Here is a 22,179-nt window from a genome sequence, read left to right on the forward strand (position 1 = left end):
GCCAGTGCTCTGGCTGCGAGAGAGTCCTGAAATCCATGGCTGGTATCACATAGTTCATGTGTAGCCATAAATCTACATATATTTCCATATATAACTATATGCACACAAAATATATTCAGTACATTAAACCAAAGTGCCAATCTGATCATGCTAAGTGTAATGAGAGAGAGAACCACGCTAAGTCATTTTCTAAAAGCCATTAATTTAAGCTACATTATTTGAATGGTTAACAAATTTCCCTGCCTTCTTCTCATACCATTGCAGAGATGTCTTGTGACCTTCTAGGTGTGAGAGTCTTGCAGCATGTTTGGGCTGCTCAGAGTTCCCGTAACTCTTGACTAGCTGGGGAAGCAGCTTTGCAGGACAGACTGTAAGCAGCCCCACTGCAGGTGTCAGTTCAATGTGTCCACACTGAGGGCACAGCTCATCTGAAATCTCACCTTGCAGTTTATTTTTATGACCTGTGAGCTGTGGTCTCTTGGGTCTAAATTGCTTAATGCTACAGAGTCCTTATCGAGCAACACCTGAGAATGAGCTCTCCTAACAGGCAGAAAGAATAGGGAACATTCAAAAATTACAGGACAAGGACATGGCCAAGGGCACAATGCAATTGTCTGCACAAGGTGTGGTGCTCCAGGCAGGGAGAAGGAGTTCTTACTGAGCTGGACCCTTTTAAGTTTACTTCTGTTCATGTAAAAGGGACGTATGTACATGAGTGTGTCTGGACTCTTTGTGTGTGCACTACCTGGGCATTTACATTTCTATTTACCTATCTGTGAAGATTTGGGAGCTGAGGGAGCAGGGTAATTCTATGGTGAGTGACTCATTATTTGAGTCTGCACCAGGGTAAAATTCCCTTTTCAAATAAATGGAATTGTATTAATGCAAGAGCAGTAAATGAGGACAGGACCTCTCACGCCTTGTCACAGGAGGTCAAATTTTCTTCTGTATATTCTGGAGTGCTGTAGATACAAATGGACATTTTCCAGGCTTTGATACTAAGGCAGTTTGAAAGCGAAGGTCTAGCACACCCGCCTTTGTCCATGGCATGGGAAATGAGGCAAACCCAAGCACCCTCACCCTCAAAGGGGAGAGGGACTTACTCTTGCCAGTCTGGTCTTGGATTTAGTCAAATGCAAAATGCTGAGTTTGCCTTACTTCAGTCACAAGGAAGCTTATGTTAGCACGTCATCATTGCCTGCTCTGTTACCTCATTAAAATGTTATAGTTGTTATTTAAAGAAGAAAACAAGCTGAAAAATTACAAACCCTAACCAGCAGCATCTTCCTTTGCTTCCCACCTTCTGCATTAAAGACAGGAGCAAGATGTGAGGAAAATGCCCTGAAGACCTTTCCCTCTGACTATAAATGCAGCTTATCCAAATTAGCCACTAACTTTTTTTTCTTCTCTGACCTTTCTCCTCCCTGCTGCCTCTCTCTCACCTCTCTCTGATGAGTCCCACCTCTCTCAAGAGTTCATTATTTTCAACAGCCTTTGCTGATGCAAGCCAGCGGAGGTCATTTAAAGAAAAGCTTGAACATCTTCAAGCAGGGAAAATAATTCCCAGAGAGGCACCAGTGAACGGAGCATTTAAATTGGACTGGGGCAATAAGTTAACAGGAGTGAAGATTTCAAATTATTGTACAGATTTTAAGAAACAGCCACACCTCTTCAATTTGGTAGTCAGTACTACAGCTCTGCGAGATTTCCTTTTGGAGCTAGACCTCTGAGAAAAATGAGCTATTGGCAGTGGGGGGATAGGAAGCAGTAAACAGCTCTGGGGGCTGGGAAGCATGGTGCCATTTAAGAGAAGAGAAGGTAGGAAAAGGAGAGTTCTATTCCACTTTGCAAGTGATTTGTAAAGTGCTCTGTTAATCCAGGCTACGATTCTCTCTCTGTAATGGAAGCCCTCAGGGGACATTCAGGCTTGTGTTCATAGCCTTGGTCCTCGGCCAAGTTCGCCATGGTTCAGAGAAGACACCTTCTTGGTAGTAATTCGTGGGGGCCCAGATCTCCCTGTGGACGTGACCCATCTGTAACACTTCCAGAGGGCTTCTGCACATTAATAATTCTTTGAATGGGCTGCAGGTCGAGACCAGTGCTCAGAGAAAAAACTTTCCTAATCCACACGTCCTTCCACTCAAATGACATTCGTGTGCCCAAAGGTGCTTGGTGGGCTTGAGGGGAAGGGAGAGAGAGGACAGGGGTGCCTGGGCATCTCAGGGGACAGGCAAACATGTTCCCACTCTGCTTCCTCGGGCAGGAGGGACACGAGGCTGAGAAACTTAGCCAACATCATGTGCCTTCATTTTGTTATTTGAATGGTAGCTATTCCTCACCCCAGTTAATGTGGAGCTAGATGAGTTGGAGAGGATGGAAAGTGCTAAAAGGGGTAGCTTGCTATAGGTCACCTGATTTCTTTAATTTTTTTTTTTAAGAAATTGCCTGTCCAGATGATGAATTCAACCGGATATTTATTGCTGACTTTAATAAGGCATCTATACCTAGCAAGGTAATCTTACTCATTACAGCATGTCATGTTACAACTTATCATCATAACACTGTAACAAAATGTCAGTGCTGATGGAATTTTAAGAACAGTTTTTTTATGGATGGAGTGGGCTCTTCCCTTGGATTTGGAATGTTGCCACCAAAGAAACTGGGGACTGTAGCAGTTTCTTAGTGCAAGGTCAAAAGTCTCATCAGTGGCTTCTACAGAACCCAGTTTCCTTATTCCCAGCTACACACGATTACAAAAGAGGCAACATGGCAGAGTTTCCTCATGTTGAATTTACCCTGCGGTCATGTGTGTGCTTGAAAACTCAGTGCAAACAGAAAGGGCTGCTGGGCAACACACTTGCTGTGCTCAATTAAACTTCAGCTTGATCTGAGGTTTAACATCCTCTGGTACTAAGACTTCAGTACAAACCGACAGAAGGAGCTTGCCACTCTGCTGTAAACACAACGACACATCTGGGACAGGCTCATGAAAGACACAGCTGGGGAATAACAACTATTTTTGCAGGTTTCACTCAGTGGTTGGCATTTCTAGTTGTTATCTAAAACACTTGCACACTTTATTAACTTCTCTAGTGATTTCTGAGCTTTTATGACGGTATGTTTGGTAGGTGAGAAAAAAATCTGTTGTTAGATCAGCCCTGCAGTTCTTTCATTAAAATTACATGTGTCACTAGAACAATTTACAACAGTTTAAAAAGATGATCCAAATCAAACAATGTTAAATCATGTTGCTATCAACCTCAGAAATGTGGGGGAGAAAAATCTTTACTAGAAAGGAAGCAAAATAAAAAGACTAAAAAGGTTTGTGACCAGGAACATCAAAGAACCAAATGCCAGGGCCTCGGACTGATGCTGCTTTCCCTGTTATTCCTAGTTAAAAGTGGAAACAAGACAAAGGAAGAATTCTCCCAGAAAACTGCTGAGGTTTTAGGGAGCAGACACTGATGTGAAGCAGTGGCAACCTGAGTGCTCTAGCTGAGCTGTGGCCTCTGCCTGTGAGATAAGATTCCTGTGCTCTGCATCTTTCCTGCAAGATAGTGGAGGATGGGAACCGTGTGGTGATGGAGCCGGCTCTGTCAGCAAGCCCTCACTTCTTAGGTGGCACACTGGGTATGGGGAGCTTTGCTCTGTATCTATTACAGCTGCTCCTCAAATGGCATCAAGCTCTGCCCTGAATTCCTGCACGTGTTTACCCTTCAATGTACAGGGAAATTGAAAGCCTGGTAAAATGTTATTTCCAGCCTTTGCGCAGAGCCTCAATCCCATGAAACCTCTGCAATGCAGTTAGGATCTTTTCTTCCAGGCAGTGCTAAGAGGGAATGCAAAATCATCCCTGTCATCGTGGTGAGGAATATGTGTTTTACAAACAATATTATGGCTCTCTAGCTCTTGCAGACAACAGCAGTATCCCCCCACTGGTGACCAAGAATTCTACCTACTTACATGAACTGAGAATAAGGCATGAGATTTTTAACCATGGTAGAAAGCAATTCAGTTCTCAGAACGTAACCTTTCCTTGTTATTATTAGAGACCTTAAAGACCTTTCCTTGTTATTTATACCATGAAAGCTGTGATCACATAGATCAAAAAAACTAACCCATTCAAAATTGTACAGAAAGGGAATGGTGCTGCTTCACAAGCATGTGAGTCTTTAGAGGGCTTTCTTTACTTCTGGAGATAGGAAATATGTCAGTGCTGTAAGAAAGTTTACCCACAATAGCAGGATGGATTGTTCACTGTGTATGCTTGGGCATCCGTAGACATTTTCACCAGCTGCAAAATGGAATGCGTACATCTGAAATGACTGTCCTTCAGTTTCAAGAGTAAATGACTTTTGAATCAAGCAATGCTATTTTGTTTGTTCTTCCCTGCCAATACAAGATTGTTTTCTGCACTATATGCTTTTCTGCAAATGTTTGTCTCTATTTACTTTAAATGCTTCAACTGACAGCCTCTCTTTCCAGAAAATGTTTAGCTTCCAGTTTTATGAGGGTTTTTTGGGTGGAGTTTTCAAATCAGCATAGATTTAACTTTGCTCTCTGTAATGGTCATAGAAGCCATTACATTTACAAGAAGCATTGGTCCTTGTAAATGCTGATCTCTATCCTTCATTGTTCAAAACTCTTTCATTTATGAAGACTAGTTCCCCTCTTTTCCTGTTTGAAACGTTACCAGCAGTAGCCTGCAAAGTGGTTTCCTTTGTTCTCTGTGGACTTACACCCTGCAACATTGCTGATTTCTTTTAAATAGTTTTTTTTGTAAGACTTGTTTCACACTCTACTTTTGAAAATGGTGCTGAAGGAAAAAGGCAAACAACTGTGCAATAGGGAGGAAGTTACAGTAGTGTCATAATAGGATCAAAGCTGCTTCTCACCTTACGTGTTAATCTTCTCTTAATCTCTCGTTTTTCCTCCTGCTCCTCTTGCTCATTCCGGGCTGTAAAAGATTTACAAGGATCTCAGACTGTGGACTCATCAGGCATGCACAGTTTGCAACAAAATAAGCCTTTCCATCAGTATATTAATGTTTCAGGACCTCTCTGATGCACAGTATGTCCCCCTGGGGCTGGTGAATGTCCTCGATCTGTAGCTACTGTGCTTCTTCACACGTTTCATAAAACATCTACAGCTTCCTTCCTTTCCCTGTGTTGGCACCTCTTCAGGTGTGTCACTTTCTAGAAGTGCTGGGCAGCAAGCCAGCTCTTCAAAAAATGTTATCTCCCTGCCCACAGGCCTGGTGGCCTCAGGGGGCTCAGCTACGATAGGGCTGGATTCTGCAAGGTCAACAGTTGAAAGAAACGTGCATTTTTTTTTTCCATCTGCAGAATAACTTATCGTAGCTTACTTTTGGAGATAATAGAAAAAACCCTTTGGAACAGAAGTGCCAGGCAAATTGTGCAACTTCTCACGGCATGAGCAGAGTTAAGGAGAGTGTGTCCTTCCATTGTGAGCCTTCGAAGTATCACACTGGAGCATAAAAGCTCATCCTAGGTCAATTAACTTTTAACATTTAGCCAAAAGATCACGTGTTACAAGCTCGTACCAAGGCATGCCTCAACTCTTCTCCCTCAAGAGGTCAGTAACATTTGAGTACACTAACTCTTCTTCAACTTAGGAGCAGGCTGTCATGAACTGTCCTTGCATTGACTTTTACCAAAAGTCACTAATATCTCAGGTTTCCAGGTACTCAGCTTCTCGATCAGTTAGGATCTGCCTTCACTGCTTTACTGGCGGCTGAAATGCTCTTTACTCCTCCAATCATGCTGGCACATAACAGGTGAGAGCAAACACAACTCATCAACTTTTCCAGTAAGTACTCTGTGCCCCTGCTGGGATCCAGTTTTTGCTCAGCGAGGACTAGCTCAGGCAGGAATAACTCTCTGCAGGGGACATTATGGACTTCAAAGAGCAGCTGAGGATAGGTGCCTTGATTTAAATCATTAAACTTTTGACTGCACTAAACTCAAGGGGGAATCCCACATTCCTCTCTGCTGATCCTGCAGATGGAGCTGCTGCAGAGCTGCAGTAACAATCCACCAGCCATGGCTTCTTCAGCTGTGAAGAGCACAAGCCAACACCCTCACTAGAAAACTGGGGCTTTCCCCACACAGAAATGAGACCTAAGGTTTAGAGACCACAGAAGCCTCTGAGCAGGTGAGGAGGGCTAAGCTGGAAACCAGGTTTCTCACTGCTCAGAACAGTAGAGCTGACAGTGCTATCACAACTGCTCACTGTCTTCAGTAGGACTGGGAAATCTCCACTGAAGTGGACAAAGGACCTGTCGATCTTACGATGTTTCACATCACACTTCTGATCTTTAAGTGCCATTTTACCAAAAATGCTGCTTATATATTCAGAAGGAAGGAAATCAGTAGGGGACTAAAATGAACATGACAGCAGGGAGTCACAACTGTCTTTTTAAGCAATCACTGGAGTACCTACACTGATAAATGTAATTTTCCTCTTTCAACGGTTTCTGTCCCTACTGGGCTGGATACTCTTCTAGCAATTGACCCTCCAGTAATTTTTTCCTTCCCTTTGTGTCTCAAATTTGGAGGAGTTGGTCCTGCAAATGCCTGCCTTCAGACACAGCACTAAAGAGAACCCACACAGAGTCGAGGTAGAACTGCAAGCAGCCAAGGAGTTATGCAGAAAATTTAGTAATGGCTATTAATTTTTGTCCTTGGCATCTGATGTTTTTCTCTTCTCCTCACTCTCAGGCCAGCCACCCACTTTCAGAGACAGCCAGGCAGGCTTAAGACTTCAGGCAGGCAAAAGCTGGAAAATAGAATACATTCTCTTTCCAAACTAGAAAGTGACTTTGTTTTAGCTATTTCTTTGAAGTTAAGTCATGCCAATCTCGTGAAGCTACAGAACTGATGCTTTATTTTTTTATCTTATGTGTTCAGGACATTCTCTGTTTCTCTAAACCTGTGTGTCAGGATGAGCGGTTGGATGTAGGTGCAATTTTCACACCTGATTTCTGTGCCTGTGTGCAATGTCCCCCAATACAGTTTGAGGCATTCAGAACCCACCTAACCATCATTTTTGTGAGGAATTTATGCAACCCTGAATGTGCCAGGCTGACAACTGGATTACTTTTATCCATCTGTGAAGTGGCACAGGGGTGGTGCATGATGGGATTGAGGCATCTTTCCTTATACAACTGGACAGCAAGTATAGCTGCAAAGTGTTCTTTAGTCTTCAAACTAACCCTGCAGGCTTGGACTCCTCCTAATATATGCCTTTGACCTAAACATGAGTCAGTGAATGGGGTATACTTCAGTGAAGGACCCTACAAGAACCAGTTGTCTCTGCTCTGTTTCCTTGCTGTGGCTGCTGTGATTTCACTGCTGCTATCAGCAAGTAGCAGAATTTGGCAATGGATGCTTTGCCCTTGTAAAGATAACTCATAATTATTGCAGTAGCACAGACCTAGGAAGCATTCAATTCATGCATAAAGACTGGCTGTCCAACCACATTTTGCCTTTTTTTTTCCCATCAGCATGGGCAGTAATGCAGTTATATGTGTAATAGGAACATCATGGTACCAGACCCGACATTTTCATCAGAGAGATTTCAGCTTTAACTGCAGGGAAAATCCTGTTTAGTCTGCTCGAGAGCTTGGTAGGTTTTCTTTTGTGTTTGTGCGTGCTCTAAGCTGGGCTTTTGCAAATTGCTTGACCTGCTTATGCAGAGAATTCACACTCTTTTTATTAGCACTTCCTATGTCTCTCTTTCCCTACATTCCATTGTATTTATTATAATGCTCCTTCTCAGAAGTCTAGAGGAATGACAAAAAATGATGCACAAATCAGAAATATTTGTATTTCCTTGTTTAAGGGTAGAGAATATTTATGCTTTCTTTTTAAAATTATGTAATGATTTAATTTTTTTTTCCCTGCTGTGGTTCACCAAAAGTTGGAATGCCTTGGAAATACTACATTACTCTTTCCTGCAATTAGGAAGCTGTTTGTTTACCAAGACACACATGTTTTGGGGCAGATTTGTGCTAAAGCAAACTACAAAAATTCCATTTAGGAAATACAATATGGTTCTGGATTCAGCATAATATTTTCAAACATCCATGTCATTTAAGAGCGTTTATTCAACTAAAAAAGAAACTGATGTTACTCAAGGGGTAATTCCTCTGAAATGTAAGACATCTTTAGGGCACTCTGTGTCCTTTAGGAATGTTTTCAAGGCACCCAGCATTGGAGATGCTGCTCTCTGCTGATGCTGGTTCAAAGCAGGTGCCCAAGACCCCACCTCCCCCAGTGCCAGGGCAGTGTTTGCTGGTCATGCACCAGTGCCAGGTGGTGCCTGACATGTGTTTGTTCATAGGTCCCAGGATGACAACATGAGCTGCAGAGAATTGGCCTCTGTCCCTCTGTGCCTGAGCCTGGCATCAGTCACGTCGCAGGTCTCCCCTTCTCCAGATGTTCTGCTACGCCCCTGTGAGACAATCACAGCTGGATGTGCCAAATATTTCCCCAGGTTCTGCCCCTGACTTCCTCCAGCAGCCAGTCACTGGAGTTAGGAGTAGACAGTAGGAGCACAGTTATTAAGAGAGGGCCGGTCCCAAACAAATGGCTTTTCCAGCAGCCTCAGGCATGCCCACACCACTCTGCTGCCCGGTCATTTCTCCTCTTTGCACTGACAGTGGTGTCTTTCCCTCTCTGTCTGCCACGTGTAATAACATCAACAGATGAAAAGACCCTGCTAGGCATTAACATTATCATTAATCTGCTAAGAATTTGGTTTTGAAGTATTTGAAAAATGAGTTCTGCTGATTTTCAGAGAATTAATCTTCTGCTACCACGTTTTTATGATTCCACACAATGCAGTTATTTGAACAAGATAAGGTGAATTATGGACCAACTAAGGAGACATTATGTATAAGATACCATGTCAGAATACTTTTTTCTGTAGTAATATTTGAAAATTTTCCTGGAAATATGCATTTACTAACTTAAAAGAGGAAGAACTTTTTTTCCTGCTTCCAAAGTAACAAAACAATTAGATGAACAGCTTTTTTGTTTTCAATATTCAAAACATTTCCATGCAAGTGAAGAAACTGTCATTTTCTTCCTGTTCATTCACGAGGTTATGAAAGTTGGATCCCGTTCAGCTTCCCTTGAAGTCAGTGGCAATGTATCTACTGACTTGGTTCAGGATTTCTGAATGGTATTTTATCCCTTTAAAATATCACATGCTGAGGATCTACCAAAAATTTTTGGCTGATTTAAAGGGAGAATTTCAGGGGAACATTTCAGGGAAATAACCCTGAGTCACGTTGGATTCTTTAAAAAATTGAATAAAGGCTCCAGCTAGCATAGATTGCTGTGAAGATTTATAGGAAAGCTAATCAAGCTATCCCCTAATGTCTTTACTAACTTACAATGGGATGTTTATCTATATAAATGCTGCATAAAGGAGGTTTTTCAGGATGACTGACCCCCTGTTTGGAATGTCATTCAACATCTGGGGTTTTTTCTCCATAGGTTGTTTATTCTTGTAAATTTACTGACTCTGATTTTAAAGAACTGTTTCTGCAGAACTAGATGTTGTTACAGACTTCCACGCTTATTTGCACTTATGATGCCCTTTATTATTTTTAATAATTATCAGTGGTGCTTACAGAGAATAGTTGATGTTTATAAAAAATACCAAATGTACACGAAATCTAACCCAAATTATCTGGCTTCAGGTTAAATGTCAGCAGAATCAGGACTTACGTTTCAGTATGTTCCTCTGCTCCAATTCTTCAGCAGTCGGCCTCTGGCTCAGTCGTCTGCGAAAGAAGTCCAAGATCAGTTTTTGGACCATATCATATTCTCCTCAGTTCTCTGCCTTGAAGAGTTACTTTCGGGTGTGAAAGGCAGAACACAAAACACTGACACTGCTCCATTATGTACTTGGTATGCCTGGACCACGCGTGACACACACCATGCTTCGCTTTCGCAGTTTCCTCTCTTTCAATCCCACGAAAGACGAAATATGTTATGTCATCTCAGGCATGACTCTCCCACCCCTACCCCAGGCAGAGCTGCTGAAAGCTAAGCCACACAGATGTCTCCACTTAATTTCCTTCCCTCCATGCCTGCTTCCTGACTTGCACAAGTATTTCTAGCTGAGATCCAGCTAACCCTCTCGCTGCCCTCTCGCCAGCCTCCTGACTGCGCCCCGTTTGTTCACAGAGCGTTTGAACACACAGACACAGACAAAACAAGGCACTGTTTGGCAGCACTAAGGGCAGAACAATAGCAGCCCTCCTCCTCATCACACTCACTTCCCTTCTCCTCCTCTTGTGGCTTTTATTAAATCCTATATTGAAGGATCAGTGTGACTTGCTAGTCAACCGGTACATAAATAGGGTCAACAAACCCCACAATCTCATTACAAATGGGGGCTCTGTACATAGGAATGACCTGAATATTCAGAATACAGAGCAAGCACAAAAGGGTCATTGCAAAGCAAAGTAAACCAGAGAGATGACATCAGAAGTCAGCACTGTTGGGCATCCTCATACTCTTATCCAAGTCAATGGGAGTTTTGTCAATGATACCAATGACATGAGAGCTTTCTCTTCCTTCAGACTTGGTCATTCAGAGACATTTCCAACTTGAGGGCTCCAGTCTCTGTCAACTGGACCAGTTTCCCTGCGAGTTACTGGGCACTGGTAGGAAATGATAAGAATGCTGCATGGCTTCCTTTTCTATAATGAATGTTCCCCCGACCCTGGGCACAGCAGCTCCCTGAAATGGAGCTGGCTCTGCAAGGCTGGACGAGAGATGTCCGACAGGGCTAAGCTGCTGGTGCACATGCATCCCCAGCCTTCTCCAGAGCCAGGAGCTCATGTGGGTGCCAGTTCAAGACCCCTGCCCCTCACATTGTGTGCAGAGCACAGGACTGAATGAAGCACAAGCATTGGGCAGGAGCACACCTCCTACACAGCTGTTTGAAGGCAGAAGCTTTACAGGCATCTGATTTTACAGTCTGAAGATTTCCATCAGCAGAGGTGATACTAGCCATATGTCCTTTGGGGGCACTTTGCACCATGAAAACAAACCAGCAGAACATAACCCTATTTCAGTGCAGAATTTGGAGTCAAGAGCTTCGTCCCTTTCTCATGGCAGATTGAATATTTTTCTCATTAGAAAAGTGTTACAAGAGACAGAAATTGATCCTTAATTCAGAAGTAAAGAATGTCTGCAAAGTACTTTGAAGACAGAAAGTGCTATTCAAGTGCTTGCTTTTACCATCTTTAAGATACAGTAGCTGTTGCTAATGGGACACTTCACCTTAGGACTGAAGCAATTAAAACTACTTCATTTCTAGCATCATATGAGAAGCAAAAAAAAGGTTGTCACTTTTAGCCCCACCACATATGTCTGCAGGAACTGTATTCTAAATGTTTTTAATCCCCCATGCCATGATGCTTTTCAAGAAGATACATCAGAGGGATGTTCAGGATCAACTCCAGCCATCCAGCATGTGGATGGCTTCTACAGAAACAAGTATCATAATAAAAGGAGAAAGAAAAAAACCCTCCCCAAAAGTCCTCCTGTTTCCAAGAAAACAGGGATTCAAGGACTCAGAGAACTGCTCTGTCACAAACAGTTTACCCTAGGACATTTCTAACAGAAGGCAGAAGTTTTATCTACCTACAGAAGTTATTTGCAACATCTTCCATGTGTTTAGTGAGGTACCTGCCATGAAGTAGATGCACTTCAACTAAGCTTTCACTGAATGTTATGGTGTCATTGCTTCCACACAAGAGGACAGAGATTTCCTCCAAGTATGCCCTTGGTAATATATGCACCCTCTACTCCTGTGCTGCTCAGGACCTACAGACCATGTGATTCTTCCCCGTACTGTCTGGAAGGGCCCCTAGTGAAAGCCAGCCAAGGATACCCAGGTTCCCCATCAAGAGTCAAATTACTTTGTAGATCCCATTATCCACCCTTTTCAGTCTGCAGAGTGCCACTGCCTAAATGGTGACTGCCACTTTTAAGGGATGCACAGTAGAAAAAGCTGTGCCACTTTGAATAGATTCATTCATGGATTATCAATCACTTCTGGAGTTTTATAATCCCAAGAATTTTTAATACTGTGATTTAGGCAGTAGGAAAAGCTAAGGTATTCTTGTAGTGGAACAAAATCTTAATTAGTCCTTACAGTGCAAGTAGTAAAGCAGCACTGGAGGATGAAAAAAGTCATGAATAGAAGCCATGGAGGTTCTTGGCCTCCAGTACCTGTGTCTGCTTTCATCTTCATGAACTGCTGTTACATTCTCATTTCCATCATCCTTCAGGACTGACTGAACCTACTCCTGCTCCTTCATTGTAAGTCCCTCCTTGATGAGCTCCTCAAATAAACCCAGCCCCATCCACAGTCCTTCCCTTTCAAGCTCTTCCAATTTCTCTTTTCATGGTCTCTTGCTCATTTAATTTAATTCTGTCTCATGCTGTTACAGTGACTTCTGGCCCCAAACTATTGGGGCTTTACAAACTCCTCCACCAGCTCCTCAGAACAGCACCATTTAGCTCTTGTTTCTTGCTACCTAATTTCTAGGCTTGCCAGATGTTGAGCAGCTGTTAACATCTGTTAATCTTTGAAAACCTTTATACTAGTTACAGATAATGTAAATCAAGAAACGCAAGCAGCTCTTGCTTTATTACTATGGCTGCAAAGACAGTTTTTTCTTTCACACTTAATTTCAGTACACCATCACCAGCACAGAGTTCTGACCTTGGCAAACATCAGTGGTGATAGCTCCCCTCTTCTTCCCTCCTTCCTGTCCTGCCCAGAATAAAAAGCTGTTAATGAAGCCCACCTAGCTTGCAGAGGTTGATTTCAGTAGTTTGATTGCTGGCTTGCTGCTGTGCCTTATTTCATTTAACATCACAGGGGCTGCATGAGGCAGTCAGGAGGCCACAGGTCAAGAAAAAGGTGTCTCATTAGCAGCACAATCAGAATAAATGGGAGAAAATGGAGGTGAGGAAGGAACCTGGTGTCACAGCAAAGAATGGATCTGCTTGTGCAAACTGTAAGGATGGAGTGAGGTGTGTGGTGCTGCTGTTGATCAGAAAGGTAATTCCGGCTGTTTCATCAAACTGAGTGAGTGCAGGTGTCTAACCAAGGAACAGGGAAGACAGACCTTAACAAGTAACCACCTCTAACTGCACTTTCTGTATTTAAAATACTCATGTGTGAACATGCCTGACCTTCACTGTGCCATCCATACTGTTTTGCAATATGCTTCAGGCACTCAAAAGGAAAGGAAAGTTTTTTATAATTTGTGCTTTACAATGTATTGCTTGGTTTACACTTCATCCATTTTTGCAATATCGATTACAACAGTTTTGCAAATACATTGTGACAAAGGTTTTACTACAAAGGAAACCTACCTAAGATTTATGGTGACATAAGGAAATCCTTGCTAGGATTTCACTGAAAAAATCATATCCAAATGAGATTGTCAGTAAAAAAATAAAAACTTTTCTCACTTTCACAAAGACAAACTTGACAGCAAACTCATTTTCTAAATTAATTTTCTGCATGATCAAATGCATCACACTCCTTGTGCTAGACAGTAAGAGCCGAGGAGTTCCTCATAAGGACAGTGCATACTGAGGCTTTTTTTGTGGGGTGTTTTTATTTTTTGTTTGTTTCCTTGTTTTTTTGAATTTGCTCTGGGCTGGGCTGGTCACATTATGGCGGATAAGTAGGAGTTTGAGGCCAGAAGCGACAATCATGCAAAATAAATTGCTGTAGATCTAAAATATTGGCTGGTGCTGGTGTATCTCCTCAGGGAGCAACAGGAAAGAAAGGCAGCATTTCCACTGATGGATGCTACTGTTTAGAGCCTCCCCAGCAAACTGAGAACTCAGAATGAAAAGTTTCTGTTCTATGTGTCAGTGTTCTGAAGGAGCAATAAAAGGAAAAACATCTCCTTGGGCACGACAAAACACTTAAATGAAGTACACGGTGATGCTTACCCTGCTCTGCAGTGTGGCCACTCCCCGAGGGCTCTCAGGACAGCAGCCAACCCGCTGTGGGGCCTCGGCTCAGATTTTTGCAGCCCTTTTGTCTGGCAGCACCTCTGAAGCAAGATGCTCCTGGCTGCCTAAGCTGTCCCCTACGAGGAGTCATGGGTTTTCTCTCCTTGATCTCTAGTTTTGCTGTGGATGAGCCCCAAGAGAAAGCTGGCTCATGCCATCCAGCTTGTTGTTATGTGAACAGGATGATGTGGGATATGTGTTTTCTATGTACCAGGAATTCATCTTTGCCTCTGTCCAGAGGACAAGAAAATTTAAGAGCCTAGTGTGGAGTCATATGCAAGTAAAATGGCTGGATATAATACAGGGCTTGCCAGAAAATGATTCCCCACACACTTGCCAGGCTTATTAACTGTGAGTGTTTGCAGACACAAAAGGCAGAACTCAGCAGCTCTCCAGTGCTTGAATGGTGACATCTGGTGTGTGGGACCCACAAACAGGATTGGTGGACATGGCAGGGCACACAGCAGTACAGAGAGATGTCCAGAATATCCCCAAGGCATCTCTGAGCCAAGTCCTGCTCACACAGATGTTCCTCATGACTTAAGTCACCCTGATGTAAAATAACTTCTGAGCACAGTGGAGCATAACCTCTGGAGCAACTCCTGAATTTATTCTGTATGTGCAAATATCTTTAACCAGCTGCAACTGGGCTCATACTACCCTAGACACTACTCTAACAGAGCAGTAAATCTGAGCTGGGCACATGCGAAGCCAGCTGCTACAAAGAACTACTTGTCACATTGCTCTTTAGTTGACATAAATGAGCATGACTGAAGCCAGTGGAACTGTGCTGATTTACATCAGTGAAATAATTCCACATGAGGAAAATCCAATGGGAGTAAAGAGTCTTAATTTACCTCGCCTTTCCCAATAGTAATAATTCTGATAGCAAAGCAGAATTGATGAAGTAAATGCTGTCAGGAGCTCTTTGCAAACCCATACCATGTACATAAAATTCAGAGTAAAAGAGAAGAAACTCCTGTATTTGCTTCTACCAGTTAGCTGTTAGCAGAGGGCAGGAATGAACTACATCCTTTCCTTACATCACTGCACAATGAGCAAAAAACCATTGTAAGCCTGAAAGTTCACCTTCTCTGAAGTGCCAGCCCAGCTTTTGCCAGCCAGACTGTAGAGTCTACAGAGGGCTATCATTCTCCTAAACAGGATTTATAAAATGGGATTAAATACACTTTTATCAATGAGTAAATAAACTGAAGGCATATTAAATAGAAACTCCCTACCCAAAAAAGCAAGTGTAACAGTTTTATATCAATAAAATTCTTGTACTAGACTCCATTAAGAGGTTTGCTATTCTGTAGGATTACCACTTTCTTTAAGCTCTCTCACAGGTAAGCGTGACAAGTCTCCTGGTATCAGTCATGGTAATACACTTTGTGACTCCTTTTCCTGAGAAATTAGGGCAGTAAAACCATAAGGAGTATTTGCCACGATTCAGTTATCATGTAATGACTGCTCTCCACTTCCCTGTTGATTTAAAATATTCAGCCTCTGGGAGATGGTGATGCTTCTGCAGCTATAAAGAAGCCTGTGGCAGTGACTAAAGCAGACCAACGTGGGCAGAGATGCCTGTTCATCCCTAGGAAAATGGATGAAGCACCACTGTGACAGTTTCGCAGAGAACTAATTAGACAATTTTGGTAGGAGGTGTTTGCTTTTGGTAAAAGCCTAAAAAACTGCTAAGTATCAGTTATATAAGACAAACTTTCTGACGGTGCCTTGCTGCCAAGGTACTACTTCTGCCTTGGTATCTCAGTGTGTTCCCTGGACTTTTGATTGTGTTCCCTTGACATTTGATCCAGGATAGCTACAACAGCTACAACAGCTCTCCCATAGCCCTGAGGAGAGAGGCAATGGTTTTGCTCAGCATTAGTGCACTGCAAGAAATAGAGAACAGTCTGGAATGTGAGCCAAACAAATTATATTTCCCGTAACACATCTGCAGTTGTGTTTCCAGCTGGGCTCTACAGGAAAATCAGATTTACAACTGAAATTATTCAGACTTTAATTCAAGCTCTAAGCAGTCATTTACTACCCCCCAAAATTATCCTTATCCCAGACTTGATTTTGTGTTGAGAAACAGCTTCAATATAGACTTTAAAGCTACGATTAGTCTAGATTGCAGTGAGGATTTTTGGGAAAACTAATCAGCAAATTTTCTGCTTGCTCAAGCATCTGTGTATAGTGAAAAATATAACCAAGCTGGCTCTTTGTTTAAAACTCTTACAACTGACCAATTTGTTTTCCCATTCTTTAGATCATGTGAATCTATTCTTGAGTCATGGCTCAAATGACGCCATTTTTTCTGGTTCAGCTTATTAAGGGATTGAATTATTATGATTTTGACTTATTCTTTGGAAAGTTACAAGCTTCCTGAGAAAGAACTCTCTGCCCAGAGTAGGTCTTCTGGGAAAAGAGAATCATATTCAAAATGTAGATTTTGGCAATTCATTATGTTTGCATAAGGTTAAAATCTTGTTCATCATATATAGAACAAATTTCTTTAAAATACCCGAATAAAGCAGATTTATTTTGGGCCATGAACTCTGTGTTTTTTTTAAAGAAATAAAGCAATAACTAGATAGCCCTATAACTCTGACTAGAAACAGTGTGAATAATGATATAACCCAGGTCATCAGTCTTCCATTAGACCACTGCCACATTGCAGACACCTACATTTTCCCAAGGAAAATTTCATTTCTTTTCTAAAGATAATGCCAAGCAGTCATAGACACACAAATCCAGATTTTGGCCCCATGTTCAATAATACTAACTGGTAAATGCCTACAGGTTTGTGGAACATTGCAAGACCATGCCTCACACCTCAAGCTCTAAAATGGAGCCTCCTCTGTTTCATTACTGTGCTGTTCCATTAATGTCAGAGCTCTCAGCCAAATGCTGACTTTTCACATAAAATACCATCATGTAAGTTTAAATGATTAAAAAAAAAAAAAGGCATGGCTGAATTAAGATAGTTATATCACACAAGCTTTGCAGCATTACTTCTCAAATCTCTTATCCCTAGTCCCAAGAACAAAATACCCAAAACTGCAGTAGGAAACAAAGAACAATCTTTTTAGAAGAGGGAATTTACTATGTAGCTAATTCAGGAAAGTATTTTTGGAACAATAAAAATGGATATTTTTGAATACTAGAAATCCAGAGTGAAAAATGTACTAAATGCTGGTTGAAAATCTAAAGCATGCCAGAAAAAACAGATGGATGTTAGGACCCATTGTAATAGAGAAAAAAATGTTCTAAAATGTTAGCGATTGTCCTTCTGTTGTCTATACAGCATTGTGAGAAGACACTTGCTTCACCAAATGTGATAATATTGAATTAAAAGCCGATTTTACAAAGATACAGAGATTGTAATTCACAGTTCAAGGTCAATCTGTGAATGACTTGAGTAAAATGGCATCAAAAGTAATCAATCTGAGCTGAACAGATATGGTTGCTGTCTATAGGCATATTGAATGGTTTGTTTTAAAATCTCTCTATTGTAATATCATTTTGTCTCTGTGAACAAACATACTTATAGCAATGAATAAAAGTTACACTCTTAAAAGCAGAGCCATCTCCAAGTATGAGTCAGAAGAGCAGAATCCCCTTCTCTGTTGGAATTTTCCTCACCCTGGCTTCTGATGCTCAGGGAAGCTTGGAACATATTTGATATAAGAATAAAGCAGTTATTGCTCTGTGTATGTGGCATGGTCTTGGGACGGAGACCAAAAGCAATACTTTAGGTGTCAAGAAGTTCTGTGGGACCAGCAAAGAAAACGTGGAGGGAGGTTGAGGGGTGACAATGAAAGTACAGCCCCACTCCCCAAAGCTCTTCACCTTCTAAAGCCCCAGTGATCTTTCCTGCTACAACACTCTCTTCTAAGGATCCTCTCCTGAGAAATCTGCTGCCACAAACTTAAATGCAGCCTGTCCTGAGAAGCAGCTGGTAGTTCTGAAGAAGGTTTGAGGGCTGAAGCACATCATGGAGGCTCCATCAACCTTATATTTAGTTAGCTTGAGGATCAGACCCCCTGTGGGCCTGAGAGCGACTGCATGGTGTTTATGTATGGACCACAGTGGCTGACATGACCTGTGCATTAGCAGGTATGTCACACTTCTAGCACTGCCAATATGTAATTTGTTTAATGAAAAAAGCAGCAGCATCTTATCTTCTTATTCATATATCCACTTACACAACTGTAACCCTAAAATATCAAGCCAGGGACATTTTAAACATATAAACAAATAAACCAGCTTTGCTTGCCAGTCCAAGTAATCTGTGACCATCATGGAAAATCTCAATCCAAAATGTAAAAAGCTGCTCATTTTAAGGAAGGAAATCTAGGTGAGGAGCTTCACCAGCTTGCTGATGTCAATCCCAACATATAAACAGTCAATTTGATAAAGTCTCCTCTGTTACTACAGCAGCTAGAGACCACTCAAAGTACAGAGAGAGGAATTACCATAGAATGGTTTGGGTTGGAAAGGACCTTAATGATTATCTAGTTTCAATCCCACAGCCATGGGCAGGAACACCTTTAACTAGATCAGGTTGCTCAAAGCCCCATCCAACCTGGCCTTGAACACTTCCAGGGATGAGAGAATCCCAGCTTCTCTGGGCAACCTGTTCTAGTGTATCACTAACCTCACAGAAAATAATTTCTTGCTAATATTTAATCCAAATCCACTGTCTTTCAGTGTAAAGCCATTCCCCCCGTTTTCACATGCTCTTGTAAGAAGTCCCTCTCCATCTCTCTTGAGAACCCCCTTTAGGCACTGTAAAGCTGCTCTTAGATCTCCATGGAGCCTTCTCCAGGCTAAACAGCTCCAGCTCTCAGCCTGTATCACATATACCCCCTGACCACATCAGTTTGTTGTAGAACATTTTACCAGTGCCAGCATGAAGAAAGGCAAATGAACAATAGCATGGGAATAAAATTAATCTCCAAGAAGGCACTTTACACTGGTAATGTCAAAAAAAGCAACTCACATCCTTTCTGCTAAATGAATCAAAAGCTAAAATACTCAGTGACTTGGAACAGCCACAATATAAGAACTCCAAATAAAAGCTTTTATAGCAGAAGCTGGCAGTGTTAGCAATTCAAAACCACAATAATTCAGTTTCTAGTAGAAAAGATGCATAGGAAATAGTATGGTGCCCATACTTTGTCTTGTTACTGACTGAAGTGGAAAATTCCTGGAAGTAAACAAATTTGAGAGCTTTAAGAGCAATTAACTATTTTATGAGAGAGGGATTTCAATTCCCCAGATTGTGGTATTTCAGATCCCCAGATTTCAAGAAAGGCAGGTGCTAAATAGCAGTAATTTTTTGCAAATAGCTGTGCCTAAAATTTTCACTTGAAGATTAAGAATTAGGACTGCCTGAAATGTTAGTGACAAACTAAAATTGCTGGAAAATTGAGTTCTAGAAAGTCATAAATTATCTGCAAAGTGAGGTCAAACTTAGTAGTTTCAGCTGAAAAAACCCAGTTCACTAGACACACTTTTCTTAAAAACAATAAAATTTAAAAAGCATTAAAAATGTACTAGACAATATTTAATTCTGATTTGAAATGCTAGTTTTCAGTGTGTAATAAAAAAATTAATGATGCCTGTACTTGCCATTTTTAGTCAATTTCCCCACTTGTTAATTATTTTGTTCCATTTGAGTATCAAATGCAAAAAAATCCCTTCTTCAGCCATGTCCAGTAGACACAGCTCTCCTTCCAATAACTGCTACAGTGACTCCAAGCACGAATCTACTGAGGTGGATTACAAGGAGAACTCTCCCCACACCTGCATTGCAAACTTCAGTGCAGGTGCCTTGGTCATTCCTCACTATTTAATGGGGTACCTTAATTAATCCTTTTGTATCTGCATCACCAACTGCACAATAATTTCTTATCTTCCTAGAGAATGTCACGTTTCACCACCCTATCCAGAGATTTGCCCGTTGTAGAAATTCCCAGCTGGTGTGTATTTAACACCTTCACTGCCAGAGCCTACTTCTGCCTCTATGCATTAGCAAAGGTCAGAAGCAATTTAAAAAAAAATCCTAGCATCTCATGGAACATCAATGAAAACATGCAGCACCAGAGAGAGAAGAGAGCAAAAATGTCTATCTTTAAAAACAAAACCAAATGAAATTATTTCCCAGGTTAAAATAAAAAAAAAAAAAAGCCTTAGGAAACTGTATATTTGTTATTTTGAAAAGATATTAGATATGGTTATTTCACAATTATATCATCACCTTTAGGTTCAAATCTAGTGGCCTAAAAGCATGACAAAATATTTTTTTACCCAGGAGAATTCTTGTCCCAGCTGCCTTTTCTTCCGTGGAAGTTACTGAGATACACATAATTACCTGGAGGCTAAATTTAGACTACAAAGTGATAAGCTTTTTTTGTGTTGTTGCTTTGTACATATTTCCACAGCAAAACAAATGGAATGCTATAAAGAGGCTTATTACATCAAATAGGGAATTAGCAGTGGGAATCAATAATCTACAAAGTAACAAAGATCCTATTTCCAGGCAAATACGCTTAACTTCAAAATAAACAACCCTCCCTTGTGAAACAAAGGTGCTCCAGAGGGACATTCAGACCCTCTGTGCTACGCTGAGCAGGCTGCAGCCTTTCACTTTGTCCCCTGCATAGTGTGACATCAGCTTTTTACATTTTCTCCTGAAGTTTTGAGAGCTCAGTTCAGCCCCTACTAAATGTGAAAACCTGCTTTATTACCACAATCTAGTTGCTGGGGTGATACCAGTATTCTTTACATTATTTTTTTCCCTAACTAGAGGGGATGTTGAACTACAGAGTGGGAGGGAACGCCCAATGACATCTTCCATCTTCCTTAAATAAAATGGGAGAGAAAACTATTCCTGGCTCTTTTGACCTAAAGAATCATTTCCCCTTTACAGACACTTAACTTCTTAAATCTCACTGGAAAAGTGTTGTAGATATCTTCCCTGTGGTATTTCCAATGAGGGTGCAATCAAAGTCCACATTTTTTGCAATTGTTTGCCCTCTAAAGAAAGACTGCATTACACTGGTGACTGTTTTTTGAGCTCCTTGCTGAATAGCTTTGCAGCTGGCATTCAGGCAGAAAGGCTGAAGAAAATTAATATTTAAAATACTTCGTACTCAAGCCGAGCACAGTATGTTTGTTCATGGCCGCTAACATGCCGTAGGAGAAGCCCGGATTTCCCTGCAGGGCACACTCAAATGCCGAGACTGAAATACCTCTGTGCTGGGCATTCAGTGTCCTGGTTTTGTGGCATACACTTGTTTTCTGCATATCTAGCTGCAGTGATGACAAGGACAGGGGGCTTGGAAAAAGGCATCAAAGGAAATCACCACAGTCACCTTGACAAAAATCCTTTCTGAGTATTTACTGATGATGCACAGTGTTCATAAGCTGGGATCTTCACCTACTGCTATGAGAGGCTGCAGATTGGACTAAAACATGCTGGCTAGAATGGCCTGGGCAAACAGACACAGTGCCTGCTTCCCAGTTCTGCTCAACTTTATTAGTTTAAAACATGCAATTTCTCATTCATCCACATTGAGCTGAAGTTAAAGAATACACCCTCCCAGGCCCCCCTTCCAGCCCCAGTGGCCATAGCCATGTAGACTTGCGTTTTGCTTTCCAGGCACACTGAATTTACATCTGTACCCTATAGTTTATTGTGTGGTAAACCTACTCTCATGACTGGAGATTATCTAATGTTAATAACTAACAACATAGCTCTGCTGAGACCAGCTAATGAACACCAGCTGCTAAGGAACAGAAGTGGGGGGAATGTCTCACAACTACTACACTCTGTCAGCTTTTCAAACTCCATCTGAACCGTGTTTTTAGCAAAGTGTGCATTAAATACACACTTCCACTCTGTTTTCTTCTTTAGAGACACCAGAACACTACTGTACAATGCATTACTGGTGATCCCTGCTGCTGTACAGATAACAGGCAGCACCACTGCAGGCTGTCTGGGATGTTTGTGAGAGGACCAAGCTCCCAATTTCCCTAAGTGAGGAAGAACAATAATTTGCTGATTGTTGTCTCTGGA

The 22,179-nt window shown here is 41.6% G+C and overlaps 1 protein-coding gene across 8 annotated transcripts in view; it reads right to left on the reverse strand.

Annotated features, from left to right (window-relative positions):
- The window catches only part of PHACTR1 (phosphatase and actin regulator 1), a 297,967-nt gene that overhangs the window by 10,647 nt on the left and 265,141 nt on the right, over positions 1–22,179 (reverse strand). For all 8 annotated transcript variants that reach the window (XM_088169389.1, XM_014878573.2, XM_088169414.1 and 5 more), the window contains 2 exons: positions 9,759–9,814; positions 4,896–4,957 (listed from right to left, as the gene is read on the reverse strand). In XM_088169389.1, coding sequence (XP_088025515.1) covers positions 4,896–4,957; positions 9,759–9,814 — 118 coding nt within the window. The remainder of the gene's footprint in view (positions 1–4,895; positions 4,958–9,758; positions 9,815–22,179) is intronic.

This window comes from Sturnus vulgaris, chromosome 1 (genome assembly GCF_052056855.1).
Source record: "Sturnus vulgaris isolate bStuVul1 chromosome 1, bStuVul1.hap1, whole genome shotgun sequence".
Taxonomy (NCBI): Eukaryota; Metazoa; Chordata; class Aves; order Passeriformes; family Sturnidae; genus Sturnus; species Sturnus vulgaris.